At 43.0% G+C, this 27,912-nt stretch overlaps 6 protein-coding genes across 8 annotated transcripts; 5 read left to right on the top strand and 1 right to left on the bottom strand.

Moving 5' to 3' along the window:
- Positions 1 to 436: 436 nt before the first annotated feature.
- ankrd52b (ankyrin repeat domain 52b) lies at positions 437 to 9,526 on the top strand. Its single transcript, XM_085925213.1, has 28 exons — positions 437 to 610; positions 1,245 to 1,328; positions 1,398 to 1,476; positions 1,548 to 1,618; positions 1,714 to 1,914; positions 2,036 to 2,123; positions 2,850 to 2,992; positions 3,349 to 3,561; positions 3,637 to 3,715; positions 3,832 to 3,946; positions 4,190 to 4,272; positions 4,356 to 4,473; positions 4,561 to 4,629; positions 4,704 to 4,844; positions 4,924 to 4,974; positions 5,077 to 5,188; positions 5,259 to 5,330; positions 5,414 to 5,615; positions 5,691 to 5,778; positions 5,872 to 5,989; positions 6,065 to 6,284; positions 6,552 to 6,639; positions 6,719 to 6,802; positions 6,942 to 7,087; positions 7,264 to 7,346; positions 7,502 to 7,584; positions 7,675 to 7,766; positions 8,056 to 9,526. Exons 1-28 carry the CDS (start codon positions 584 to 586, stop codon positions 8,283 to 8,285), a joined length of 3,180 nt encoding a protein of 1,059 aa, XP_085781339.1. The 5' UTR covers positions 437 to 583; the 3' UTR covers positions 8,286 to 9,526.
- A 102-nt stretch (positions 9,527 to 9,628) lies between these two features.
- Positions 9,629 to 13,360, top strand: npepl1 (aminopeptidase like 1). Its single transcript, XM_085925216.1, has 12 exons — positions 9,629 to 9,854; positions 10,597 to 10,782; positions 10,906 to 11,076; positions 11,305 to 11,394; positions 11,466 to 11,547; positions 11,685 to 11,827; positions 11,951 to 12,028; positions 12,122 to 12,222; positions 12,314 to 12,437; positions 12,529 to 12,705; positions 12,820 to 12,930; positions 13,049 to 13,360. Exons 1-12 carry the CDS (start codon positions 9,705 to 9,707, stop codon positions 13,205 to 13,207), a joined length of 1,572 nt encoding a protein of 523 aa, XP_085781342.1. The 5' UTR covers positions 9,629 to 9,704; the 3' UTR covers positions 13,208 to 13,360.
- Positions 13,361 to 13,622: 262 nt separating this feature from the next.
- Positions 13,623 to 15,995, top strand: ctsz (cathepsin Z). The gene is made up of 6 exons (XM_085923128.1): positions 13,623 to 13,819; positions 13,984 to 14,147; positions 14,296 to 14,475; positions 14,561 to 14,711; positions 15,271 to 15,433; positions 15,507 to 15,995. The coding sequence occupies exons 1-6, from the start codon at positions 13,695 to 13,697 to the stop codon at positions 15,633 to 15,635; spliced, it is 912 nt and encodes a 303-aa protein (XP_085779254.1). The 5' UTR covers positions 13,623 to 13,694; the 3' UTR covers positions 15,636 to 15,995.
- On the bottom strand, positions 14,918 to 19,328 carry nelfcd (negative elongation factor complex member C/D). 2 transcript variants are annotated; one of them, XR_015067521.1, is made up of 16 exons: positions 19,083 to 19,328; positions 18,862 to 18,974; positions 18,653 to 18,762; positions 18,460 to 18,569; positions 18,290 to 18,397; positions 18,063 to 18,215; positions 17,852 to 17,982; positions 17,617 to 17,782; positions 17,329 to 17,463; positions 17,131 to 17,270; positions 16,941 to 17,055; positions 16,767 to 16,862; positions 16,556 to 16,696; positions 16,331 to 16,460; positions 16,129 to 16,247; positions 14,918 to 15,453 (listed from the first exon to the last, which is right to left on the bottom strand). XR_015067521.1 is itself a non-coding variant. In XM_085923127.1 (15 exons), the coding sequence occupies exons 1-15, from the start codon at positions 19,137 to 19,139 to the stop codon at positions 16,213 to 16,215; spliced, it is 1,740 nt and encodes a 579-aa protein (XP_085779253.1). In that variant the 5' UTR covers positions 19,140 to 19,328; the 3' UTR covers positions 15,780 to 16,212. The 2 variants fall into 2 exon arrangements, 1 of the variants encoding a protein (XP_085779253.1); XM_085923127.1 differs by lacking the exon at positions 14,918 to 15,453 and having other exon boundaries at positions 15,780 to 16,247.
- Positions 19,329 to 20,028: 700 nt separating this feature from the next.
- mustn1b (musculoskeletal, embryonic nuclear protein 1b) lies at positions 20,029 to 21,528 on the top strand. The gene is made up of 3 exons (XM_085923129.1): positions 20,029 to 20,176; positions 20,254 to 20,377; positions 20,763 to 21,528. Exons 1-3 carry the CDS (start codon positions 20,168 to 20,170, stop codon positions 20,873 to 20,875), a joined length of 246 nt encoding a protein of 81 aa, XP_085779255.1. The 5' UTR covers positions 20,029 to 20,167; the 3' UTR covers positions 20,876 to 21,528.
- Positions 21,529 to 21,688: 160 nt separating this feature from the next.
- Positions 21,689 to 27,889, top strand: LOC147049053 (inter-alpha-trypsin inhibitor heavy chain H3-like). 2 transcript variants are annotated; one of them, XM_085923125.1, is made up of 22 exons: positions 21,689 to 21,818; positions 21,919 to 21,948; positions 22,564 to 22,587; positions 22,707 to 22,861; positions 23,426 to 23,530; positions 23,598 to 23,760; positions 23,833 to 23,943; positions 24,066 to 24,194; positions 24,265 to 24,381; positions 24,453 to 24,621; positions 24,689 to 24,814; positions 24,937 to 25,118; positions 25,225 to 25,410; positions 25,537 to 25,676; positions 25,751 to 25,911; positions 26,319 to 26,364; positions 26,418 to 26,518; positions 26,604 to 26,717; positions 26,810 to 27,011; positions 27,188 to 27,360; positions 27,467 to 27,578; positions 27,653 to 27,889. In XM_085923125.1, the coding sequence occupies exons 1-22, from the start codon at positions 21,705 to 21,707 to the stop codon at positions 27,789 to 27,791; spliced, it is 2,799 nt and encodes a 932-aa protein (XP_085779251.1). In that variant the 5' UTR covers positions 21,689 to 21,704; the 3' UTR covers positions 27,792 to 27,889. The 2 variants fall into 2 exon arrangements, with proteins under 2 accessions (XP_085779251.1, XP_085779252.1); XM_085923126.1 differs by having other exon boundaries at positions 21,690 to 21,818; positions 26,319 to 26,345; positions 26,447 to 26,518.
- Positions 27,890 to 27,912: the final 23 nt, after the last annotated feature.

Below are 27,912 nucleotides of genomic sequence, written 5' to 3'. Positions count from 1 at the left end.
GGAGTAAAGTATGACGTTCAGCAAGGAGTCTGGAATAATAGAAAATATGAATATTATATTAGACAGCTGCGATAGGCTCCAGCAGGCCCGCGACCCTCATGAGGATAAGCATTGGAAATGAGTGGGTGGGTGGATGGATGGATGGATGGATGGATGGATGGATTGCAATGCAATGCAATGCAATGCAATGCAATGCAATGCAATGGAGGGGGGGGGGGGGGGGGCGTAAGAAGAAGGATCTTAATTCTAAAGTATATTAATTTTAAAGGAAATGATAATATGAATACCAGTATAATAAATTCTTGCGCAAAAACATACTTTTAAATTCTCTACACGCCATTCAGAAGATATGATGCAACTTTTGCAACGTTAGGTTCAAAGTTCAGGTAGTTTATGAGATGTAAATGCCACGCAACTTGTTTGACTCCCAAGCTTGTCATCACGTTGTGGTGACCTCTCGCGAGAATCTAGTCGACACCGCATAAACGAACTCGCTAACGAGGCTAACAAGTAAATGATCTGCCATTGAATAACATGTCTACACAAATGGCGTGAATGAAGGAGTGAGTTGCAAAATTGAGGAATGGAGTGTAGAGATATCAAGGACCAGGTACGGGAAAATAATTGGGATTATTGTAATGTCGGTCGTTTTCTAACTTTACATTACAGCCGGTTGACTTGTCGGCATTTCGACCAAAGTTTGCTAACGGACATACAGCTATGTTATTACAACCGTGACACTGAAGTCGTCTAAATTACAATTTACTTACTAATGTTTGCCTTTATTCTTTTGTCTGTTCTGTAGCTGTACGTTTTCGTTTGTGTTTTTATAAAGCCGTAGTATAAATGCCATTAATACGAAGTTCATGCAAGTCAATGTAATATCTCCATACTTTATTTTCTAATAACTTTTGTCATTAGTACGCCTAAATTAGTCAAAAACAATTCCCATAGAGAAAGGAAAAGAAAATTCAGTCATCTCACTCACTGATGCGCTATGATCACGTTGCATATAAAGCATGATCGCAGTTCTGTATCTTATGTTTTTGTATTATATCTAAATCTGAATCTCTTCATATTATAATTTCAGTTTTCTCCTCTTTATGCTTTGCTACTTACTGCAAAGTTGGCTTTCTCTACTTATCTGGTCTGAAATAAGACATAGTTTGTCTATTCTCTACTACCTTGAGGTCTTGAGTTGGCAATCTAATGTTTATTCCTTCCATGTCAAATTGTTCTTCCAGAGTCCTCTGGTCCAGGCTATTTTCAGCCGAAATACTGAAGAAGTGACATTTTTGTTAGGCCACAGCGAGGATGTCAATTCATTGGTAATATTATTTCACAACTTTGTTTGTTTTCTGGGTAGATCTTATTTGTTAATGCCTCATTTTCTACAGGACCATGAACAAAGCACACCCCTTCATGCTGCTGCCTACCTTGGCGACATTCACATTATGGAACTACTTATCACCGCTGGTAAGGATTGAAATATTGTCCCCAAAATTATTTTAAAAACAAGCCTTCAAATCTTTTTTGCTTTCTAACAGGTGCCAATGTCAATGCTAAGGACCAGGGTTTGTTGACTCCTTTACATAGAGCAGCTGCCTCCCGAAATGAAGTATGCAAATTTTTTTTTCATTGTGCAGTTTCAAGAAATGCAGTACCCAGATTGTTTTATTGGACTTTTTTTTTTAAAAATCATCTTCTGTTCAGAGAGCTGTGGAGCTGCTGCTAAAGCACAGGGCAGAGATCAACACACGGGACAAATTCTGGCACACGCCTCTGCACATGGCTGCAGCAAACTTGGCTACAAGTTGTGCTGAATCGCTGATACCTCATGTGTGCAGCCTAGATGTTTATGACCGCTCAGGACGAACACCTTTGCATCACGCAGCACACAGTGGACATGGAGAGGTATGCTTTCCTAGAGACGTATTGATTGTTGATCGGGGGCTTGTTCTTAATTTTTGTCACTGTCATAAGTACATTTTTTCCATTTCAAACTGTAAAGCAGGTTGTTGCTTACTTTCTATAGATGGTGAACTTGCTACTCAGCAAGGGTGCCAATGCGAGCGGCAAAGACAAAAAGGAAAGGCAGCCGATCCACTGGGCTGGATATCTTGGTAAGTGGTGGTGGTGTTGACCGAAAAGAGACAATGCTTAAACATTTAGACACACATTTTCAGAAAGACTTTAAGACACCTATTGAAACCTAAACACCAAAAATCACTCTTAAAAGCATTTTGTTCTCAAATGAAAAATCTTGAGACCTTCTGGAAGGAAAGTTTGGAAACCTTCCCGTGACTCTTTAAACACAAAGGTTACTGTAGTCCCAGCAGCTATAAATAAATGTATTTTCCCCTGCCAATAACATGTGATTCCAAGTAAACAGCTCTCTTTGTGTGTGTTCACACTCTGTTGCATCCTTCACCACACTGGTGTTTATCACTTCCCAACTCCAAAATAGATATGGTAGCAGGCACTCATAGGGCTGCTTAATGGCTCCAGATGATTTTAAAATTAGAAATTTCTCTTCTTAGGCTTCGAAATAAAACCCCGCTCAACACACTGTAAATGAGGCTTAAATGCGGAGAGCGCAATATAAATATAAATAATAAAAAAAAAAATAATAATTGGAATATAAATAATAAATTAATGTGGAGCAGAGTGAACGTAAAGCAAATCACCTATAAAGTTGAGCATATTAACTTGATCAACTAAAAGATACTCCAAACTCAATTTTTGTGTACAGTGTGTGTTGTAAATGATGGTGGGTGGCGCACTTTACAAAAAATATTAAATGATGTGTCTGTGTGGTAAATATTGTGGGTTTTTTTCCCCTCCCCTAGGACATTTGGACATTGTGAAGATGCTGGTCTCTCATTGTGCTGATGTAACATGTAAAGACAAAGGGGGCTACACACCGCTACATGCTGCAGCAATCAGTGGACATGTAGATGTGGTCAAATATCTTTTGGAACTTGGAGCTGAGGTATCTTTTTTTTTTTTTTTTTTTTTTTTTCCTGAAGTATATTCTAAAATGCTTCAAAATGTGTAGTAGATTAGCAATTTTTTTTTCTGTCAAATCTTTTGTTAAGGTCAAGCAAAACCTTTCAGTGATGCTGGTTGGCAATGAATCCATAAGTCAAATAAATATTCTTCTTAAATAAAATAGAGCGCTGCACAAAAAAGGTCCATCCTTAGATGCTTGTGGATCTTGGGTTTTGTCTGACGCTGACATCATGGATTAAAAAAATAATAATTTTGAATTACGCAACAAAATTCAGCTTCAGAGGTTGGATTGTACCGTTTTTATCTAGCTTCTCTTCCTCCTTCCCTGCCTTCTAGACTGATGAACCAAACACGTTTGGAAACGCCCCACTTCACATGGCCTGCCATACGGGCCAGGAGGCTGTGGCCTATGAGCTGATCAATTGTGGCGCCAACATCAACCAGGCCAACTACCACGGCGTCACTCCCCTACACCTGGCCGCCGCTTCCTCCAGCGGGGTGCTGTGTGTCGAGCTGCTCATTAATAACGGGGCTGATGTCAATATGCAGGTTAAAAAGGGGAAAACATGTCTTAGCTTGCATCTTCACAAACCTTCTAACTCACGTAAATAATTTCTTCAACAGAGTAAAGCAGGGAAGAGCCCTTTGCATATGGCTGCTATGCATGGCCGCTTCACAGGCTCCCAGATTCTTATCCAAAATGGTAAACAAATAAAAAAATATTGCCGTTGTCAAAACAAAAGACTGACTTAGGCATGCAGTGTGGCTCGAAATATAATACCAGGTCGGTTAAAAAAAATAATTGTGTCTTCTACCCAGGTGGTGAAATTGACTGTGTTGACATATACGGCAACACTCCGCTCCATGTTGCTGCCCGAAATGGTCAGGAGTTGTTGATCAGCACTCTGTTGACTAATGGTGCCGACAAATCCAGGTAGGTTGTATTTTAACATACTGAAAGCTAGATACACAAATCATCAAACACCTCGCTTGCAGAGAGCTCGGTCAATGATGGTGGATATTTTTGTTAGCATTTAAAGTGCTCACACTTGATCTATGCTTAGCATTGTGTGATTCAGGCAGCAAGCTGAAGGTACCGTTTAACAAACTGCTGGCGTTGGGCGGAATCCTTTCCTCTTGCATTTTTGATGAGCTATTCATATTGAATTTTCTGCAGACAGGGGATCCATGGGATGCTCGCCTTACACTTGGCAGCGCTGTACGGCTTTTCCGACTGCTGTCGCAAACTGCTCACAAATGGTGATGAATAGAGCAGCCTTCAATGTTTTAGCGGCATTATCTTTCAACGTGTACTTTAGCACTTTTGCTTGTATGCTGTGTAGGTCAGTATTACAACATTGTACACTGTCCGACAAGCTGCCAGACACCGTCCTTTGGATTTGATATCAACTCACAGGATGAACTTGGGAGGACCTGTATGCACGCAGCTGCATTTGGAGGGTAAAACACACACATACACACACACTCATTAGAGTTGTCCATGAAAAGTTGTCATAAATGAACATTTGCTGCTTGTGCTTTCGGCAGAAATGTTGACTGTCTTAACATGTTGCTAAACAGTGGAGCTGAACTCGATGTAAAGGATCATTTGGGAAGGTGAGGAAAATACAATTTTGTGCTGCCTGATTGCCAACATGTTTGATTGAGCCATTTCTCGTTTTGCTGCACAGATCTCCTTTGCACTACGCTGCAGCCAGCGGCAACAGCCAGTGTACAATCACACTGGTAAAAGGCGGCTCGGAGATCAACGAGCTAGACCTGATGGGTTGCAGCCCTCTTCACTACGCTGCTGCGTCACTCACGTTCTTCGGGTGAAGTCCTGAGCAACGGCATAAATACGTGCTGGCAGTTTAGGATTGCAAGTTAGCGAATAACTTTTTCATCCCACAGAGGGGAGACGAGCTCTGACTGCAGAATGGAAAAGGAACAAGAAGCCTCTCTGTACGTTGTAGATTTCGAAATATTTGTGTTGATATTAGAAGATTGTGCAGATTGGTTTGGCTGAACTCTGCTTTTTTTTTTTTTGTGTGTGCGTGTGTACAGTTGTTTAGAATACTTATTGGACAGTGGAGGAAATCCAACTTTAAAGAATACTAAAGGTTACAGTGCTGTCCACTATGCAGCAGCTTACGGCAACAAGCAGCATTTGGAAATGGTCAGTACTTTAACCCTTTTTTTTTTTTCCCTCCCCTTCATTGCCTGAAAGTTTTTATTTCTATTTCAAGCTGCTGGTGATTTCTTTCAACTGTCTAGAAGAAGCCGAAAGTAATATTCCCGTTAGTCCGCTGCACTTAGCTGTGAGTAGTGCAAATCCATCACACTTCTCCCACTTGCGGTTTGTTCACGATTGCCGACTGCAACACTTGTGTGGTGTTGACAGGCGTATTATGGTCACTGTGAGGCCCTTCATCTGCTGTGTGAGACCTTAGTGAGCCTGGATGTCCGAGACATCGAGGGGCAAAGCGCCCTCCACCTCGCCGCTCAAAGGGGCTTTACCTCATGTGTGGAGGTTCTTCTGGAACATCAAGCTTCCTGCATCCTAAAGGATCATAAGCACAAGAGGACTGCTCTCCATGCTGCAGGTTGCAGTTGACGAAGGATTCATTTTTATTGTGCGAGAATGCTTTTTTTCCTGATGGTATTTTATGCATATGCAGCTGCAGAGGGCCATGTGGACTGTCTGCTTTTGCTGGTGAATAGAGAAAGCAGTGCTGACATAATTGACAGCCAAGACACACAAGGACAGTAAGTTCTTTTTAGGAGTTCATATAAATGGGGAAAAATCTGCCACATGTAAAAACTAAGTTTTTTTTTGTTTTTTTTGTAATTGATTTGCAGGACTGCACTCATGTTGGCAGCTCTGGGTTGTCACACAGATTGTGTCCACATCCTTTTAGAGAAAGGAGCCAATCCGGATGTCGGCGACAAAAAAGGCTTCACTGCATTACATCGAGCTGTGCGTTTGGATGAGATTGTGTGTGCTTCTTGTCTCAAGGACAAAAGTTCAAATGTTTCTGTCCTTGCCCTGCAGGCCATGCTGGGTAGCAGTGAGTGTACCTCAGCTTTATTGGAACATGGCGCCTCTGCTCTGTGTCGAGACTCTCAGGGAAGGACGGCGCTGCATCTCGCTGCGTCCTGCGGCCACGCACAGCTACTGCACACTTTACTACAAGCTGCAGTGAAAGCGGATCCTCTAGACTCCATGTTGGATTACAGAGGCTACACGCCCACGCACTGGGCTGCCTACCATGGTAAGGCATCAGGATGTTCATGTCATAAAATTCACTGCGAATTCGAAAACGACAGAAAACAGTCTTGGACTGTCCCAAAAAAAGCTTTCCTACTATTTGTTATCGCTAATGTTTTACAGGATCACGAGGAAGCAAAACTAAAAATGAAAAAAAATGAAGTGCAAGTCAAACAAATTCCTCTGAAAATAGAACCTATGGTAGTTTCCCTGAACTGTATTTTTGCTGATGTTTGCTTTGAAATCATTTGTCCATTTATGTTCTGTGTAGGTCATGAAGGATGTTTACGCATTTTACTTGAAAACAAGCTTTTTGGCAACCAGGAAGGAAATTCCTTCAACCCATTGCACTGTGCTTTGTGAGTCCACAACATTTATCCTCTAGAAATAGTTTAGAAGAATTGCGTGGTCTGTAGGTTATTTTTTTTCCCTTTGCAGAATTAAAGGGCATGATGTTGCCGCTGGACTTCTTGTGAAGACAGTTGGTCCTCAAATTGTTAAAATTTGCGATACCAAAGGAAGGTGAGTTCCACGTTTTGCTGTGAAAGTCTATCTTGAAACATGCAGATAGTTCATTTAATAAAACAAATCTTTGGGTTCAGTTGGATTTTTAAAAAAAAGTAATTTTGCTTTCTTTTTCTTGTCCATCTGTGATTTGCAGAACTCCGCTGCATGCAGCGGCCTACTCTGGAAATGTTCCAGGGCTCCAACTGCTCCTAGCCCAGGGGGTAGAGCTCGACGCCACGGACCACAATGGATGCTCCGCTCTAATGATTGCCGCTGATTGTGGGCATAGCATGGCTGTTGGTATGTATCCTCTACATACTGTAAACGTTTCTCCTCTCTCACTTTGAAAGTCACAGCAGGAGTTCTTCAATCACCAAGGTCCAATTCTGTTTCGAAGTTCAGATCCCCCCCTCTTTTTGCATGCAAACAGGTGACCCCTGAGTCAAGAGGAAAAATCTTTTTGTTATTCATTTCAGAATTCTTGCTGCAAAAGGCGAAGCCAGACCTGACCCTGGTGGATGTCAATAATAACACAGCCCTTCACTTAGCGTGCACTAAGGTCAAGCACACAAACACGAGTGCAGAAATTGTCAGGCGCACGATAACGTTTGAATGCATGTCACATTAAGAGATTAATACGGCCATTTTGTCTCGAAAGCGTCTCGTCATCTTGAGTGTACCGCGTGTGACTTTTCAATGTCCTTTATTCCGCAGGGTCACGAGATGTGCGCCCTGTTGCTTCTAGGAGAAATCAGTGACCACTGCCTCATAAATGCACCAAATAGCGCACTCCAAATGTGAGTTGGCTTCTCGCGTTGACCGCTGTTCAGCACCACTTATGATGCCGATGCATTTTTTTTTATGAACCGATTTGTTTCCTCATCTAGGCCCCTTCACATCGCGGCAAGGAAGGGTTTAGCGACCGTTGTGCAGGTCTTACTCAGCAGAGGAGCAGCAGTCATGGCCGTGGATGACGAAGGTGAGCAATGCCACCATCACAACATGTCAATGATGCAATTAGGATTTTTATTTTTTTTAAGTGTAGCTAAGCCATGACTGCATAATTGCCTCTGCATTTGATTCTTGGGTTCATGGCTAATTTGGAACTGTAGCAGCAATTGTACGTCTTATAAGAAGTATTAAAAGTATATCAGAGGCTAAGAGTACCGCACTACTTTCCTCGTATGTAGCCTAAGTGATTAATGCCCCACCATTGCTTTCACATTAACCCACCACCTATTCCAGCAATGGTTTGTTACCATTTGCAGGTCACACCCCAGCCTTGGCCTGTGCCCCCAACAAGAAAGTGGCTGACTGCCTGGCCCTGATTCTTTCTACCATGAAGCCTTTACCCAACACCAGCACGGCTTCCTGCTTCAACCCCACCCTGAATAACTGTGGCATCGCCGCCACTTGCGGGTCCAACGGAAACTTGCGGCACTCCTACGTCAAGGGCCATTCAAGCTCCATCGGCCTGCACCAGTGTCTCACTGAGTGAGCGTTCGTAACGATCGCTTCCTCTGACGTATCGTGGTATCCTGTCTATACATCATCAACATTTACTAACCGTGTCTTAAAGTCTTACACAAACTAATATTAAACCTCATCACATATTGTATGTTTAAGTTAAATCGCAAAATTGAAGTAGAAGACAGCACACTATCCGTCCTCTTGGAACCATGGTTGCTGATGTTCTTTTTTTTTTGGTAGCTCTTCACATAGGCTGAAACCTTTCTTTGTCCTCTGCTGCTATCAACCAAAATGCTTGATTGTGTTTACATGTGAAGTGTGTGAGTGTGTCTCTGCTTGTGCATTTTCTGAAATAATATCTATCTTGAAATGGCAAATGCGATCCTTTTATGCAATTAAGCTGTAGCAGACACTACATAGACTAAAGATTCTTATAGCTAGATTTCCGCATCTGTATTATTATTTTCTCATCAAATGAAGGAATGACCTAATACATGAATGCTGTGGTGCAATTTCAAGCACATTTTGGACAGAGCAAAGTAGTATTACTGGATGTCATAGTATACTATTACAGTAAATAAGCAAGATGATAGAACAATTAGGTCACTGAGAAAATATGATTTTCTGCACAAAGACCTTTCATACCATTTCACTCTGATAAAAAATATTGTTATTTTATTTTCTATTGTGTAAACAATGTATTTCTGTTATCTGAACATACCGGTATTATTGAAAGAAATTTAATTTCTTCCATCACTCACAGGTGATACCAGAGACTGAAAATTTCAAGGCTAAATTTCATTGTCTCCAACACTGTAAACTGTAAAGATTTACTGACATTCAGTAAAAGTAAAAATGCATAAAACTGTGCACATTACATTTACATAAGCAGATAAATGTTACGTAAATTATATTCAACTTTAATTGGGTTGTTGATTGTTTACTTTTACTCATGTGATCTTTTTTTTTTTTTAATTCAATGCCTTGTGGGTTATATGCGCTCTAACATAGATGTTTACATTTTACAGTATCCTGCAGATATTAATTGTGATGTTAGAAATCCCTATGTTTTAAGATAATTAAAACCTATGCAGTTTGAGAATCCCCTTGTGTTATCTGAACTTAATGTAAGACTAAGAATAACATACGCATGATTGCTATTCATGTGAACTGTCTTCCATACATGCAGGTTTTTGACTTTTCAGGGTGTCAACTCAAATTCTGTGCATATAACTAAGAAAATAAAAATGTCTACGTTACATTGACGAATTTTCATTTGTACTGTTACGTATTAATATTCAAGTGTTTTTTTTCCATTCCCAAATGGCATTTATTCAATCACATTTATTCAAACCGCCCCAATCCTTAATTTATTTTGTCCTCTGGCAGCCGCCGTTGCCGGCACCTATTCCGCTATCGAAACACCAGTGTATTAGCTAGGCCAAAAATGGCGAACGTGGTGCTGGAGTTTAAGGTGTCTGCCGGTGACTCCGACCCACAAACTCGCCCGATTCTAATAATCGGACAGCATGCCAACCTTCAGCAAGTTGACTGGGGCCAAATTAAGGGAAAACTCCAGCCTGTTGTCAATAAAGAGGTAACGCGTTCGTGACAATGACTGCTTACTGATGCTAATGCTAAGGGTTAGCTAACACATCGAGCAAGCACACGAGACGCTCCGTCTCAAGTAACTACACTTTATACTTAATAGTTTCGACACCGCATTTCCAAAAGTTTTATTACTGACAACGATATGAATTGGAATAAAATCTACATTTCCACCGAGCTGGGGCGTTTAATTGCTCCATTACACGTGCCCGATGAATTCATTTCTCATCGACATATAAACCTCATTTGACCATGTTAACATACTTAAAACTCGCGATTTTTTTGTTGTTGTTTTGTAAAATTAAGAATTAAAAATCTCTTTCGAGTAGGTGGAAATAATCTACACTGCATATATCACACGGTTTATGAAAGAAGATTTGTGGTCAAGGATTTATTGCAGTCACCCATTGTCTTTCCTGGTTCTCATTGAAGTACTCAGAATTACTTTAATTCATTACTTATTATGAAGACAGATCAAAAGGCAATTATTAACCTGTATGTATAAAATAAAAATGTTTTAGATCTTTGCAGCACTTAGAAGAGTGCTGCTAACAAAACTGTCAAATTTGTAAACCCACACGCACGCACGCACGCACGCACGCACGCACGCACGCACGCACGCACTAACACATCGTGCAACAAATGTAGTAAAATTCAAAAATCTCAAGTTTTTTTTAATGGTTTGCTGTAACTCCTCATGTGAAATGGAGTGATGAGTTGTGTTCTTTCAGATTTGGCAGGCTGCCCTGAACACTTTGAGCCCCAAGCCTACGGACAGCTGTCCCCTGTACCTCAACTATGCAGCCGTGGCTGCCATTCCTTCGCGGGTCAGCAGGCACAACAGCCCCTCTTCTGCCCACTTTATCTCCCGTCTGGTCCGAACATGTCTTCCTGGAGGGAACAACCGCTGCATCGTGGTCAGTACTTGCACCCCATCCTCATTATCAACCTCTTCAAATGGATCAGTTACGATAAGGGACTATCATCTGTTTCGTCCAGTGGATGGAGACATCTGATGCGTTTGTGTGTTTCCTCTGTAGATGGTGTGTGAGCGCTCAGAGGTGTTTGCATCAGCCTGTGCCATTTCCAGATCGTTCCCCATCTTCTCTCGCCGCTCCGCATCCTCGCGCAGGGTTGAGAAGAAGCACGTCGCCGTCGAGTTTGTGATTGTCGGCCAAGACAACAACCAAATGGATGAGGCTGAGCTTGAGGTACTTGGTGATTGATTGAATTACAAGTGGAAACGTTTTTCCTGAAGTAAAGAACAGAATAAAAGTGAATTTCCTGGCACCTGGGGGGTCCAAACATATTTTAGGGGGGGGCAGTGCCCCAGCAAACCCCCTTCTAGCTCCGCCAGTGACTGCATCTTAGTCAATTCTGCTATTTGTCATTTTGACGTCACTGAAGTCTTGCAGTGACCCATGTTGCCTTTTTTTCAGTGTCTCTCCAATACTGCAGACGGAGTTCGTCTAGCAGCTCGCATTGTGGACACGCCGTGTAACGAGATGAACACCGACCACTTCTTGGAGGTGAGGAAAACCATCAACTGCAGTTTGTGTCAACCTGTCAAGATCCTAAAGGCCCCCTGCACGTGTTTCAGGAAATCAAAGCTGTGGGAAGCGAACTCGGAATAACTCCTGTGATTATTCGTGGAGAGGAGCTGAAGGACAAAGGCTTTGGAGGTAACGTGTCTGTAGGAGATCATTCAGTCCTGTGTAACGCAGAAAATACAGTTTTTTTTTTCTTTTTTAGCTTTTGACTTTGAAAACTTGGAGGACCAAATTGTATTGCAGCCTGATGCATAACTGTGTCTTTTTAGGTATTTATGGTGTTGGAAAGGCAGCTGAGAATCCTCCTGCTTTGGCAGTCTTGAGCCACACACCAGATGGTGCCACTCAGACCATTGCTTGGGTGGGCAAAGGCATTGTGTATGACACAGGAGGACTCAGCATCAAGGGAAAGGTATGTGTTTTATTCTCTTTGCATGCATTTAGAAAGGCACATCTTGAAATATTAAGGCAAAGTTTTTGGAAGTTCTGACTAAAGAGTTTGCCAAACCTATTCTTTTGTCTTGATTTGGTCTAGACCACAATGCCAGGCATGAAGCGAGACTGCGGTGGCGCTGCTGCAATTTTGGGAGCTTTTCAAGCTACCATCAAACAGGTGAGCTCTCAGCAACAACCGACCAGTCGGTCTGTCTCGCCTGAGAGGTTGTGGGACTTCGGCGAGAAACTCTCGCTCTTATCTATGTCCCAGGGCTTCAAGGATAACCTGCACGCCGTGTTTTGCCTGGCAGAAAATTCCGTCGGACCTACAGCCACACGGCCCGATGATATCCATACACTCTACTCTGGAAAGTGAGCGGGTTTCCCAAGCGCTTGTAATGCAAGAGCCGGTTGAAAAGTCAGTGCGATTTGCTGAAGCTGTTGTTCGAAATGATTTTAAAAGGACTGTGGAGATCAACAACACCGATGCAGAAGGAAGGTTAGTGCTGGCCGATGGCGTGGTGTATGCCAGCAAAGATCTGTCCGCTGACATCATCCTGGATATGGCCACGCTGACGGGTGCACAGGTATGGATGAAAACTATTTTTATTTTATTTTTTTTTAATAAAGATTGACCTTGAGACAGCAAAGCTTTTTTTGTTTGTTTTGGTTGTTTAGGGGATTTCTACAGGGAAGCACCACGCAGCCGTGATGACCAACAGTGAGCAGTGGGAAACGGCGTGCTTGCGTGCCGGACGCAGCAGCGGCGACCTTGCCCACCCTCTGGTTTATTGCCCCGAGTTGCACTTCACCGAATTTGCTTCTGCTCTTGCTGACATGAAAAATTCAGTGGCTGTGAGTAACTGACACAACTACCCCCCACCCTGAGGGGCATTCCATTTTTGTGGCATGGACTGAAATACTTAAAATTGGTAATGCTTGTGGTTTTTTTTTTTTTTTTTTGGTCAGGACCGTGAGAACGCTCAGAGCTCATGCGCTGGCCTCTTCATCGTGTCGCACTTGGGCTTTGATTGGCCCGGTGTGTGGGTCCATGTTGACATCGCTTCTCCCGTTCATGCTGTGAGTAACAAAATATTTTAGTAATGTGTCTGTGCTCTGATTAGACAACCAGGCAACTGCCATTAGTGCTGCATGTTGTTGAAAGCAGCAAGTGTGAGCCTTGTACTTGCCTTGGCAGGGGGAGCGAGCCACGGGATTTGGCGTGGCTTTGCTGATGGCCCTCTTCGGTCAGGCTTCTGATGACTCCATGCTGAACCAAGTGTCTCCTTTGGGTGCTGCCTCCAATATGTTAGAGGAGCAGATGGAGCAAGACTGCAAAAGGAGAAGGCTGGTATAGGAGACACAACGACACTGGAGCACTCTACCGCCACAAACCTGAAACTGTCGAAGCAAGTTCCCATTCACTTTGGGTTTATGTGTTTTACGAAACTGCGAGTCTGCACTCTCTTTGATTACATTTGACTTCATCGAATAAAGGTAAATACATGGCTATGTTGTCTGAGCTTTATTCATTAATCACCCACTGTTAAAAAAATGGTTACTCTAGCTCAATCAATGAAATTTCAAGTATAACATTGGGACAAATGAATTCTCAGTGCACGTTTTTTAGTTCTGAAATAAAAAGTATCAACCATTTTCTCTTAAAAAGTAATTAAGCCTCAACTTGGAACGATCTTCCGCTTACCCATCAAGTAACTAGCCAAGCCACTAGTGGGCGCTGTAGGAATTGTGACGTCCATCTGACGTACAATGACTCATCATCAGTGTCATGTGATTGTTGATACGAGCAAATAGTGAACTTCCCAGGAAAGCGGCTTGTCCAAATGGCGAACACTTCTTTCCTTATTTTATTTTCCGTTCTGTTGTCTGCCGTGTCGGCTGGACTGCATTTCACGGACACAAAGCCCTGTTATGTCCCCAGGCCAAGAAAAAACTGCTTCGGAGTGAGGTTAGTTGGTTGTTCTGAACAATTATGCTAGCTTGTTAGCGACAGTGCTAACATGATGTCCGGGGGGGGGCAGTCACGAGTTTTACTTTGTAGGGTCGACACAAAAACCATCACATTAAGTGAGAATGACAATGTCATCTTATACATTGATTGTTTCTTTTCAGGTCCTCGCCTCGTCCTCACGAGTATTTGAACATTTCTGAACTGCCCAAGTCGTGGGACTGGAGAAACATCGGCGGTCTCAACTTTGTCAGCACCACTCGCAATCAGCACATTCCTCAGTACTGCGGCTCATGCTGGGCTCATGGCAGCACCAGTGCAATGGCAGGTTCGACTCATAAGTTTCCTTTTCCTTTGTGTCGCATATTATCCAATTTCACAAGTGTCATGATACTATTCATTGTAAATAGCAATTATGGCATTGGCATGTAAGGTTATCTCACCAAACCTTTATTTTTTTTCCCATTGGTGTCCAGATCGCATCAATATTCAGCGGAAAGGGGCGTGGCCGTCTGCCTACCTCTCAGTGCAGCACGTGCTAGACTGCGGAGAATCAGGTTCTTGCCACGGTGGTGACCACGGCGGAGTGTGGGAGTATGCCAACGTCCACGGCATCCCAGATGAGACATGCAATAACTACCAGGCCAAAGACCAGGGTAAGGCTCCTTTACAGTGACAGCAACCGACCTAGTGAGCCGCTCAAACGTGTCCGTCACTTGTTCTTCTGTCCCGCCACCGTAGAATGCAAACCTTTCAACCAGTGTGGCACCTGCACCACCTTCAACGTATGCAATGTTGTACGCAACTACACCCTGTGGAAGGTGGGCGATTACGGAGAGGTCAGCGGGAGGGAGAAGATGATGGCCGAGATCTACGCCAGAGGACCAATCAGGTTTGTTGAATGAAAGCTGCCACTTAAGCTTACAAATATCGGCGCTTTTTTGTTTGCATGGTACACTGGTGAAAAAAAGAAAAGTATTGCTTTGCTACCAAGGCACGGTGTTAAAAGTTTCGAAGCTTCATGTTGGCAAATGTAACCCTTTTAGGATGGGAGCGTCAACTACCAGATTTGTGTTCAGATTTGTTAAACATATCGAAAAATAATTTTCAAAAGGTAGGATGAGGTAAGTTTATTTGTAGAGCACCATTTATACACAAGGCAAGTCCATAGGGCATTAAATATACAAAAATAGTATTAACAAGATTGATTTTGTTTTTTCTTCATTGGCTTTAATCGTGAAGTGTTTCTTCACTTACATGCACGGCTTGCACTAACAACATGGCAAGATGAGCTATTTTACATAGTCTGTTTTGCCAACTCAGCAATTTACAGTCTATATTTTGCAACTTTTCTTTTTTGTGGTGCAGTGTCTTATCTTTTTTTTTTTTCTTCAGCCAAGATCATTGTTTCATATTATTTGTAAGTAAACTGGGACATTTGTGTCTTTTAGCTGTGGTATCATGGCGACAGACAATCTAGACCGATACAACGGCGGACTCTACTCAGAGTACGTTGAGGAGCCCTTCGTGAACCACATCGTGTCAGTGGCGGGATGGGGAGTGGAGAACGGCGTCGAGTACTGGATCGTACGGAACTCCTGGGGAGAGCCGTGGGTGAGCGCGTCGATCGAGAACTATAAAGTCAAATTATGAGAGCGTCATGTTAAAGTCTTGTGCTTGTCTTCAGGGTGAGAAAGGTTGGCTCAGGATTGTCACCAGTGCCTACAAGGGAGGAAGTGGAAGTTCCTACAACCTGGCAATAGAGAAGGACTGTGTCTATGGAGACCTTATAGTCCCTAAAGACTACCTAGTCTAGCCTACAGCAGGACTGTCAGGATTAACTTTTTAATCATAACCAAAAAGGGAACGTGTAATTCTTTTACTGCCTAGAAGTGTATTTTAAATTTGATTGCCAAATGGTTGGCATTTTAATTGTCAGAGAGGTGCAGAATGTTAGTCGTATAAAAAAAAAAAAAAAGTTACTTGAGATCTGACAACGATCACGTAGCAAATTTCCCACACAACAAAAGTCCAGACAGACTTGAAAACCACAAAAGACTCGTTTGCATCTTAAAATAAAAATAAGCAACATATCTTAAAATGAATGATGAACCACTGTCACGTTGAGCTGCTCTGAGTTCCACTGAAGTGATTAAAGCGTGCCTTTTTAGTACAACAGGTTTGCACATGTGTTATTTCACACGATGATTGTGCCGACAATGTCAGTCTTTAAGAGATGCTGTGTGGCCTTCTCACTGTGCGGAGACAAAGCTGTCCCGAAGCTGCATCTCAAGTAGCTCCCAATTTACCTCGATGGCCACGAGTCCCAAGTTGCGTCATCAGACCGGTCAATCCAAAAGATGTCTTTCAGCTCTTTATGATATCAAACGTCTTCAATTAATCATGATGAAATTTGACTTGCAATGAGCTGGAAAACAGAACATCAAGTTGGTTTCCTTAAATCAAGATGACAGAAAAAACTCAAGGTTAGGTTTGGGGGAGGCAGCGTACCGATGAATTCTGCGACCGGGTCGTGTTCGCCTTCCGTGCGGATTGTTCCTGCGATGCTATCGTTCTCCAAGATGGGCAGAAAGAGCTGAACAAAGTCAGACGTGTATGGCGGTGCGATCACGTCTAGGACCTTTGTAAGGACAGCAAGTCAAATCAGCTTTGGTGCACAAATATTATTTAACCGCACAGAAAATTAGATTCTTCATTTAGCACTGTGTTAGTTACCTCCGTGACAAAATAGCGAATGAGGGAGATGTCGGTATTGAGCTTTTCCAGACACTTGCGAATGTAGCCAACCACAGGCAGGACATAACCACGACTCAGCAGATGAACCATCCGGTCCAGGAGCGTCTTCTTGAGCTCCAACTGGGAGGAAAATCAACAGCGTCATCACTTAAGGATATACCTGAGGTGAGGAACCGATCGAGAAACACACCTGCTCCATTACGTCGAGCTGCGAGTGTTCCGTCTCAAAGAGCTTGATGAGCAGCTGAAGAACCTGAGGGTGCAGCAGCTGATGACACGTGCAAATCTGCCGAGGAAAGGAAGACCACGTTAATTAACTGCTGTCTTCGGGGGAAAAAAAAAAAAACTCCAACTCTCTCTGTACCTCATCCAGCAGAGCCAAATGGACCGGCGTGTGATCGGTCTGCAACTGAAAGTAGCGAGGCTCCGAAACGGTCCAGTCCACCCACTTCAGAACCCCCATGGCAACCACTGGGAACCTGAATGCGCGAAAATCAACGGAAGCCATCCGCTAATTGTGTTCAATGACCTCCATTTGGCGGCCTTCCACTCACCGTATGCACTGGTACAGTGTACCGAGCTCAGCCACCAACTCTGTGGCGCCTTTGTTTTCGTTGCAGCAAAGGTTATGCACTGTCTCGATGGCCTTGGAGGACGATTTGAGCTCATCCTTGTTGATGTTCACTCGCTTGTTCTACGATCGCAACACAATCTTAGCCACTGTCGAAAAGCAAAACACGAGAGGTCCCGACCTTTTTCCACGTCTCGACCACGCTGGCGGCGTAGGCCAGGATGTGAATATATTTGTGCTTATGATCTTGGTTAATCTTTGAGCCAGGCTTGAACAGCGACTGCATGAAGAGGTCCAGAAAAGCTGGCACTCTGATCTGAGGAACAACAAAGAGGAAGTTCTCGTCAGTTAATCGAGCGCCTTGATTCTACCAATGAATGAAGTGAAATGGATAAAAACAAAAAGTCGACATCACGATGGAAGACTGATTCAAATGTTTCTAGTGATGCCACGTCACGTTATTCCTTACCAGCTCCACGGGAGGTGGGTCCATGCTGCTGAACATCTTAAAGAGCACAGTGATATCGGCGGGATTCAGGGCTCCTTTGGACAACATGGCCCCCAGCGCCTGGCAGGCACGAGGGTAAGCCGCTGCCGTACCCAGCGCCAGCGTTATCTGACTGGCATCGTGGCCCCTGACGCGACCCAGAGTCACACAATCAACATCCATCCGACATTATGTGCCGCATTTCTCGAAAATCTACCTCTTGTGGGCCGACTTCTGCACCTCCTGACCAATCCGGCGTACGGCCGAGCCGCCTTGCTCCTCCTGGGCCAGGATGGACATCATAGCCTGAGCGAAGAGGTATGTGTGCTCACCGTGGCACACCATTTTCTAAGAAGAGACAAGAAAACTGAATTGAAAAAGAACTCGAAACAACACTAGTGTTGGGAATTCTCAAAAACGGGCCTCACAGCAAATTCCGGCAGGTTCTTCTCCAGGTTCTCCTCTCCTCCATCCAGCAACGTGGCTAAAGATGTCCTCAACACCCGAGAGAAAACCTCCAGCTGCTGGCACGCCGTCGACACACTGGTGATTTCGCCCTGGTAGCCCGCGTCTGAAATCAGCTACAAAACAAACATTGCAGCTGAATTTGAGATACTCAATCCACAAGTTCCTTCAAAAGTTTCTGCCGTCATACCTTCACGGTGAAGTTGAGCATCAGACAGTCGGGATGAGCCTCAGCCAGCTTGTAGAACAGGTCTCGCCAAGTCGTGTGAGCGATCATCTGCTCCAACCAAGCGGGAGTCTAAAAACATTCAGACTCTCAAGTTAATGAGGTGACTTGATGAAGATTAGCGAATGCCCTACCTCGCCCTCCACGGTAAAAATGGAATCTGCTTTTTGGGGATCAAAGTGCTTTATCAGCAGACTTTTCAGGTGATTCTCAACGCGTTCCTGTACTTGTGCAGGCTCAACACCTGTAAAGCACATGACAATTCCAGCTAAATGAACAAGGCCCATAGTGAGAAGAAGCAAAAGCAGGACGGGAGGATCTGCCAACCCATCTGGATGAGCCACTCGGCCAGAAGGTTGACGGTCTGAGCAACTGCGGAGTAGTTTACTGACAGAAGTTGGATGACGTGTTCTGGAGAACCACCTGCCTGGAAATACCTGGAACAAAAAAATACAAGAGAAGCTCAACTTCAATGCTCTCGTCATAAACAAGATGCTACGACTTGCAGAAAAACTTGCAGAAAAAAAGGTGCGTACATTTTAAGAGTGTTGAAAATGGCAGGCTCCATGATGTAATCCCTGCTGGAAAATTTCTTCAGACAATCCTCTTGGATTTTCCCCAAATTTTCCACATCAATAAATGTATCATCCTGAAAGAAAACGACAAGATTGTCATTAAGTTAGTAGTGTCACCCCCCCCCCCCCCCCCCCCATTCAATGGGCATGCTAACAATAACAATAACAGCAACAAGTCTTACCGTGTTAGCGTCCGGCCCTTCCCAATCCCCCCCGCCGCTATAATATTCCTCCTCCATGTCGCCAGGTACTGGTTAGACTTTAACTAACTATAGTGACTCGTTTTTTGGTTCCTCGCAGACAACGAGGAACACTACGAAGATGTTTGTTCAGTAAGCTAGCCAGGTGATCTGCAGGAAAATGGCGAGGCGCTGAACGGAAGCTAAGTTCACATTTATTTTGCCCCGAATTTGTCCTGTAAGGCACAACTGACTCACCCGCTGCAAATTGACGGCATATAATGATAAAGGCTGCTCACCAAACTGATGAATTACTAGCTTTCAAATAAGACTAATAAAATGCTTGCATTATCTCTATTTTTAAAAGTGAAGACAATTTGTAATTTTAGTCTTGACACATGAAATTAATGCACATTTGGTCTTTGTGGGCCACATAAAATGATGTGGTGGGCCGTATCTGGTCCCCCGGGCCTTGGGTTTGACATCTTTCTACTGGGTAGAGATATGTAGCAGAGTTAAATAAAAAAATCAGAAAGTCCACTACTTTAGAAGTCCTTGAATATCCACCCTACTGGTCAGGTGTGTCTTTTTCCCCGATGAATTTATTTGTGTCTGAGTCTCCTCCTCTATTGGTTTTCATACAGGTTTTATTTGTGGCCAAAAGATCCTCTATGCTTCTATACCCCTCTTGCACAATTGATCAAATTTTTTCTCTTATCTTTTTTGTTTCTTTGGCACAGCAATGTGCCTGAGTGACATTACCAGCAGATGTTTCATCATTGGCCAAATAAAGCACTTTATCTCAGCCACATTGAGCATTAAGAGATGGTGAGAGAAGAGCTTGCTCTGTAAGATCATCGTAGTCAACTGAAGACTCATTCCAGCTGCTCCATCTCTCACATCACACCTAATAATACACCACGACAACAGGCACCAATGGACAGAAGCTGGGGGGGGGGGGGGGGGCTGAGTCACACACTGGCCGGACTATATATATGCATCGCGTCAGGCTCGAAGGGGGCTAGGAGACACACCCCAGGCACCCCACAGGCAAACTGAAAAGAACCAACAGCACAACTCGGAGCAACATGTCACAGGTAAATTGGAGTTATGAATTGACTTTTCTTTTCTTATTTCCGCACTGCCAACCCTTCTGCTCTTGTGTCCATCCTAGCCAGGCGAAGTGAAAAAGAAGAAGCGTCCCCCCATGAAGGAGGAGGACCTGAAAGGAGCTCGGAGCAAACTGGGCCTTAAGGGTGAAGTCAAGAGTAAGACCTATGAGGTCATGGCGGAGTGTGGTAAGTCGCACGGGTTCTTTCCTCTCGTTACACTTTCACAAACGTAAAGTCTGTTTCCATTACATGTAGATTTTCAAGATGGCTTGGTGTCGTTATGTCTATCAGCACACAGTAACTTAGCGCTTAGGGTAAATGAAACAATCGGTGCCCCGTAACATAATACAGCAACAAGAAACATACGTATCATCAAAAGTTAGGATTTCAATTTTGTCCATCATATGTCTATTGATATTCGTGATCAAATATGACACGTCGCAATTGTCGATAAAGTCGTCTTACTGCATTATCGATTCATTTTGCGACATTAAAATGATCAAATTGGATATTGCCTGTTTTTCCAGGAACTTTGACATGTACTGCATCTGTTGTGCTTTTGTTGTTTCAGAGAGAATGGGCAAAGTTGCACCGTCCGTGTTCAGCAACGTCAGATCAGGGGCCGAGACGTCCCTGGCCAAGCCTGCTGCCCAAGCTCCAGGAGCCAGCGTGTTCAACAAATAGTGCCTCATTGCAAGACTCGTTTGCGAAAATACTCGATGCCATCGAGTTGATGGGGGTTTTTTATATCAATTTTCAACCATTTAAAAAATATATATATTTACATGGTGGGTGTTCATTCATGTGCACTTTGCAATTTGCACAGTGAATGAATCAGACATGCATGAGTCACACTGATGTGCTCCCAATCAATGTTTGGAAGGTTATTTTTTTTTCTGTTTGTACGTTTTTTTTGTTAACTAAATAAAAAAAGTGACTTGCTAGCCACAAGAGCACCACCTACAATAAAAAAAAAAAAAAAAAACATGCAAAATCTCAATTTACAGTAAGATTTTACACTCACTAAGCCTGTGTTAAATTGTGAATGTAAAATCCCCTGGCCACGATATGAGAAATTAAAGCAACATGATTATTATTATTTGCACTGAAGCTACAGTAGCAACTTGACGAATCCAGCACAAGTGAGCACAGGATGCATAATTAAGCCATTAAAAAAAAAGAGAGCTGGGCAAACTGAACAGTGCTGCACTATTCACTGGCGAGAAACTTTAAAAACATTCAATTTAGCTGGTACAGCAAATATGCTTGTACTGTATGTCATACAGGTATGAAACATTACTTTGGTTAATATGAAATGCAGTTATGATGATACTCTGCAGTGTTGCAAAAAGCATTTGGCAGTGGAGTAAACAAACAGCAGATACCAGGTATGTATATTTTTTTCAAGTTTCCTGTGACATGGCTTTTAATTGGTCAGCACTGAGTCCCACCCATTGGCAAGTGAACTTACTTAAGGGATGAAAGTAACCGTGTGTTCAGTTGAGCTTTGGTCATGTCTGGAGCATTGACTGTTGGCTTATTGCTGCTTTGGGGCAGCGCCTGCTTAAGGCTGCCCAGCCCGGTGCAGGGAGATTTGGTCATCCCTGGACCTCATGGAACTGCCGAGGTAAAATTCAGACGTCTAGGATTGAGTTGAATATTTTGGGTGACATTTGAAGAATGTTTTTTTGATTTCTAGTTTGTTTGTCTGCTGTTTGTTTTTATAGGAGGCAAGACATCCTGCCAGGTCACTAAAGGTATTTGGAAAAACCTACGGCAGTGGTACCTTTACTTAATAGTTGATCAAGTTTTAGTTGTTAGCCCACCACTTTTTTTGATGCATTTTAATAAACACAAATGTAGCACAGTTTCGTAAAGAAATCAGCTGAGGGGGCAGTAAAAAATGCCTTTATTTATATGTCACATTTTGCTTTACGTGATTGAAAGTACTTTTAAAAGCATTTCAAAACAACGATGGTTGTTTTTGTTCAATAAACAGCTTAAAGTGCATGGGTGACTATGGCTCTGCTTTTTTTGCCCCAATTTAACTGGTGGCACATCTGTAACTCAAATATTGGTCCCCAAAACACACACACACACAAATCAACTGTGATATCCCGACTTTACTCCTTGAGGCGAAGCATTGTTCATTGCAGGATGTTGGTTCTTCTACCGAATATTGAATTTTCTGAAAATAATAATAATAATAATTAAAAAGAAAATCAGTTCTAGATAGCAAAACTGCCTGGTAGTAACATAGTGGCTTGCTTCAGAGCATTTAAGAGTTTTCAAAATTTGCACTTCGGCTTTGCACACTTGTGGATCGCTGACTTGCATGTCAGAAGGTGTAATTGTCTATTTCTTTCTTACAGAAAAGAAGTACGGAGGCTCTTAAGGTGAGAAAATGATTAATATATCCTGCTGCAAATCCAAACGTGATCGTTCCTAGGCATAAAGAGTCTCAAGCTGGATTTTAAGAATATTGAATGAATGCTCAAAATACTTCATTTGGCAGGTGGAGGTGCACAGTGTGAAGGTGGACTGTGTCGTGATGTCTCGGTTCGCTCACACCGTCATAACCTCCACGGCTTTGAACAAAGCCAACGTCTCGCAGGAAATCTTCTTTGAGGTGGACCTCCCCAAAACAGCCTTCATCACCAATTTCACCATGTAAGGTCACCATGATGATATTTTAGTGCATAAGTCTCAAACTCAAAGCCCGGGGGCCAGATACGGCCCGCAACATCATTTTATGTGGCCCACAAAGACTAATTTTGCATCGACTTTGTGTCATTGTGTCAATTACAAATGTCTTCACTTTTAAAAAATAGAGACATTGCTCGTAATTTTTATGACCATTCCGAATTTATTTTTTTTGATTTCAGAACTAGTTATTCATTCTTTGTTTGTTGTGTGGCCTATACTATATGTATATCGAAGACGTTGACAATCGTAATGGGCCTCCGAGGGAAACTATGACTATGATGTGGCCCTCGACAAAAACAAGTTTGACCCCCCCCCCGTTGTAGAGCAAAAGTTGTCAAGAATGATGTAGTTATGGTTGACCTCAGGGGATAAATGCCAAAAATCCGTGGGCGGAATGTACCCTGGATTTAAAATCATGCTTTGGAGGACACAAATCGGTTCTTGTTTACACAGCAGATAAGCGGTTCTAATGTCCATTCTGACTTGGGGACTTTGAGTTTGACACAGATCCGTTGTCTTTCTTCACAGGCAGATTGATGGTCAAGTGTATGTCGGAGAGGTGAAGGAGAAAGAGAAAGCCAAGAAACAGTATGAGAAGGCGGTTTCTTTAGGACAGACCGCCGGACTGGTCAAGTAAGTCGGCAAAGACAAATGAGACTTGGATCGTGTTGTCATGACTTCTTTTTGTGCTTCTATCTAGGGTTTCTGGCAGGAAGATGGAGAAGTTTTCCGTGTCTGTCAACATTGCCGCGGAAAGTAACGTTACGTTCGTTTTGACCCACGAGGAGCTCCTTCAGAGGAAACTGGGCCAGTATGAGATTCTGACTCGAGTGACACCAAAACAACTTGTTCAGGAGTTTCAGGTTACTTTCATCTTCCAATCCTGCAAATTGTGCTGAATGAAGTGTCACAATTCCTGCACACCTTTGAATCAGATCGTAGTGAACATCTATGAGCCTCAAGGAATTGCTTCAGTTGATGCCCACGCGACGTTCCTCACCAATGAATTGCTCCCCATGGTGGAGAAAACTGTGACTGAGAAGAAGGTACGTTTTGGAAAGTTTTCGGCTGGATTTTGGAGCAGGGATGTCCAAGTGCCCAATTACGTGGCACGATCTCAGAGATTTCTGTTTTCAAGTTAGTTGAATAGATTTGCTCCTACTTCCAGGCACACATTGCCTTCTCACCGACTCTGGATCAGCAGAGAAAATGTCCGGACTGTGATGGCACACTGATCGATGGAGATTTTCTCATCTCGTATGATGTGAAGCGTGAAACCAGCCTCGGGGACATTCAGGTCATCTGTGAAGTTATTAATCAATTCTTTGGATTACCATTTTGCCGATTTTGCCTTTTCTGCCCTTCAGATTGTGAACGGATACTTTGTGCATTACTTTGCACCACCCGACCTGCCAAGAGTGCCAACAAATGTCGTGTTTGTGATTGATACGAGCGGTTCAATGTCCGGAGGTAAAATGGAAGAGGTGAGCGGTGATGCCCTCAGGCTTGGAATGTCCGAATGGAATGTTCTGACGAGCAAATGTTTTCCTTCCAGACCATAGAGGCAATGGACGCCATCCTTTCCGATCTGAAAGAGGATGACTATTTCGCCATTGTGCAGTTTGAGAACAGTGTTCAGAGTTGGAAGGAAACACTGATCCAAGCTACAAAGGACAACGTGGCAAAGGCCAAACGATATATCTATAAGTTGTGGGCCACTGGAGGTGATTCAAAGAACTGCAATTTTATCCGCTTAAGAATGCTTTTTTTAATTGTCTGTTCTTGTTCTAGGTACTGACATAAATAGCGGATTGTTAACCGGATTGAGAATGCTGCTGGAGGACAAAGCCGAGAAGAGGATTCCAGAGCGAAGCGTTGACATGATCATTTTACTCACTGATGGAATGCCCAATTCAGGTCAGCGTGTGCTGTTTTGTGTCTTCATTTGGGAGGAATGTTCTACATTTGCTGCTGTCTCAGTCAAAGGCAGATATCATTTTTATTTTTAATCAGATTTGGGCACACTTTTTCTTCTGAAGGTGAGACAGATCCGAAAAGGATCCAAGAGAATATGGCCCGCGCCAATGGCGGAAACACGACTTTATTCAGTCTGGGATTTGGAAATGATGTGGACTATGACTTCTTAAATGTGCTAAGTAAAAAAAACAAAGGACTGGCTCGTAGAATCTTTGAGGCCTCCGATACCGTTCTTCAACTTCAGGTGGGGAATGCAGGCATTTTACAGCATTAGCACAAGCTAAAGCTACGAACTGACATTCTCAATGTGGCAAAAAATCGAATGCCCCGAATAAACAAATTCATTCCAGGGTTTCTTCGACGAGGTGTCCAGCCCGCTGCTTTCCGAGGTTGATTTACGTTACCCTGACAACGCAGTGGATTCTCTAACCACCAACCACTTTAGCCAGTTGTTTAATGGCTCTGAGATTGTGGTGGCTGGTCGACTGCTGGACAATGACCTTGACAACATGCTGGTGGAAGTGGTTGGCCAAGGGGTGAGACCTTCTCTGACGTCTATTGAACCACACACAAACACAGTTGCTGACAGAGAATTCCATAGTCCATATTGAGATGTAATCTTCGGCAGATATTGCTTCCTAAATTGTTTTCCTGCCCTATAGTCTGAGGAGAACTTCCAAGTGCAGGGCCAGACCAATGCTCTGGACTGGGGCACGATTTACCCAGACGACGAGTACATCTTTGGTGACTTCACCGAGCGTCTGTGGGCTTATCTTACCATCCAGCAACTACTGGAGAAGAGGTCATCTTAAATATTTGTGACACCAAGCCATAGAAAATGGATGGATGGCTCATATCAGTGTTCTTTTTTTACAGCAAGAGTGGTAGCCAGGAAGAGAAAGAAAATGCCACAGCCAAGGCCTTGGATATGTCCCTAAAATACACTTTTGTCACCCCTCTCACTTCTATGGTGGTCACCAAACCTGAGATTGAGAACAAAACAGACACCCCCCTCATTGCTGACAAACTGACTGAGGGTGAGACATGGATCTTTATTTATTTATTTATGATTATTTATTTCAAGTTTATGCCAGAAAGATGTCGCTGCAATTATAAAGATGCAGAAAGTTTGCAAGGGAAGAGAGTGCGATTGCCAAATCAAGATTTATCAAGATGATAGTATCCTGCAGGACTGAGTGCACTTGTCAAAAATGCAATTTATGGGTGCGCACTTTGTGCAATCAACCAATAGACCTTTTTATTATTTGACCTCAAAATATATATATATTTTTTGTTAAATTAAAGGTTATAATTTAGAGTCATTTTCGTAATGTTTTCAAAAAAAATTCATGCATTTAATCGCAATCTGTGAATGCGGTCAAACCTTTCCCTGATTTAAAATGTTGACGTGGCAAATTATTTTTCCTCTTTTTTTCATTGACAGAGGAAAGACAAGCGGCAGAGCGAAGACGTAAGACTTCTTTTTTTAAGTAAATACTTATTGTTGTGTTTTTGTGGAAATAATGACAACTGTCAAAGAAAGTCTTTCTTTTTTTCTGGGATATTGTACAGGCCCTTTTCACCATCCAATGGCATCCCGACCTTTTCCATCCCATACTGCCTATGCTCCACCCTCTTATTTTGGTAAGTACTCTCAATTTTCAATACATTCGGTCGACTCGACGTGAATCAAAAATGAAAATACATCAATGGATGTGTTTGTTTGCAGTGGACGGAGATCCCCATTTTATCCTCGAGCTACCAGACAGCGACGATACGCTGTGTTTCAATATCAATGACAAACCAGGAACTATTTTCAACCTTGTTAAAGACACAAAGTCAGGTCGGACCAATTTCACAGAAGATCATATGCTAAATCATTTGAATCCTAATGGAAATCATACAGATGAATGATTTTCTTTCCTCATTCATCAGGTATTTTGGTGAATGGCCAGACCATAGGAGACAAACAAATTCCTCCCGACGGTAAAATCTATACGTACTTTTGGCGTTTTGGCATAATCCACAAAAATCTTAAAGTGAGGATGGAGGTGAGCACTCAAGGCATTTCAGTGATCCAAGATGGCAATCGAATCAGGTTGCAGTGGTCCAACACGACTTCCCTCAAAGGAGATAAGTGAGTCAGTAATACATTGTGTAAAAAAGACCTTTGGTGTCCTCATCTGAATCAGAGTCAGTAACACAATAGTAACATCTGCAAGTCTTATTATATGCAGCCCAAAAAAAACAACAACATTCATCCATCATTATCCCCCTTCTTTCTTCTTTACTCGTCTCTCCTTTTGTCCCTAGCATGGATCTTCTCGTGACCAAGGATCGCAGCTTGACAGTAACTCTAAAAGATTCTGTCAAGTTTGTGATCCTACTACATAAAGTATGGAAGAACCACCCATACCACCGGGATTATCTGGGCTTCTACACTCTGGATACCCACTTCCTGTCACCGTCTGTTCATGGGATGCTAGGTATGGATGGATGGATGGATGGATGGATGGATGGATGGATGGATGGATGGATGCTCCTGACTATAAAGTAGCTAAAATGATCGTACCTTGGTGGCTCCTCGTGCAGGTCAGTTCTACCACGGGCTTGAATACGAGGTCACAAACTTGCGCCCCGGAGAAGTCCCAGAGAAACCAGATGCCACCATGTACGTCAAGGGCCATGAGCTCAATGTGACCAGGTAAGTAAGACACGATTGGTATTCTAAAATAAGTTTCAGCTTTTTGTTCATGGGAGCCTTTTGCTGCTCCACAGAGGCTGGCAACGAGATTTCAGAAGAGATGTGAAGAACGGAGAAAATGTTCCTTGCTGGTTCATTCATAATAATGGCACAGGCCTCCTTGACGGAGATGCCTCGGACTACATTGTGTCTGGCCTCTTTAAAACAGTTTAGAAAAAAAAATGTGATGTTTTTCTTAATCCATAATGACAAAACACAAATCTGAGCAGTTTTATACGTGTGTGGAATAAAACTTATCCAAATCTTCAAAAGTATATATTTTTTAAACTTATCA

This window comes from Syngnathus leptorhynchus, chromosome 11, assembly GCF_054491065.1.
Source record: "Syngnathus leptorhynchus isolate UIUO chromosome 11, UIUO_Slep, whole genome shotgun sequence".
Taxonomy (NCBI): domain Eukaryota; kingdom Metazoa; phylum Chordata; class Actinopteri; order Syngnathiformes; family Syngnathidae; genus Syngnathus; species Syngnathus leptorhynchus.
Note: the sequence above shows the minus strand (reverse complement) of the source record. Positions and strands in the feature narration are given on the sequence as shown.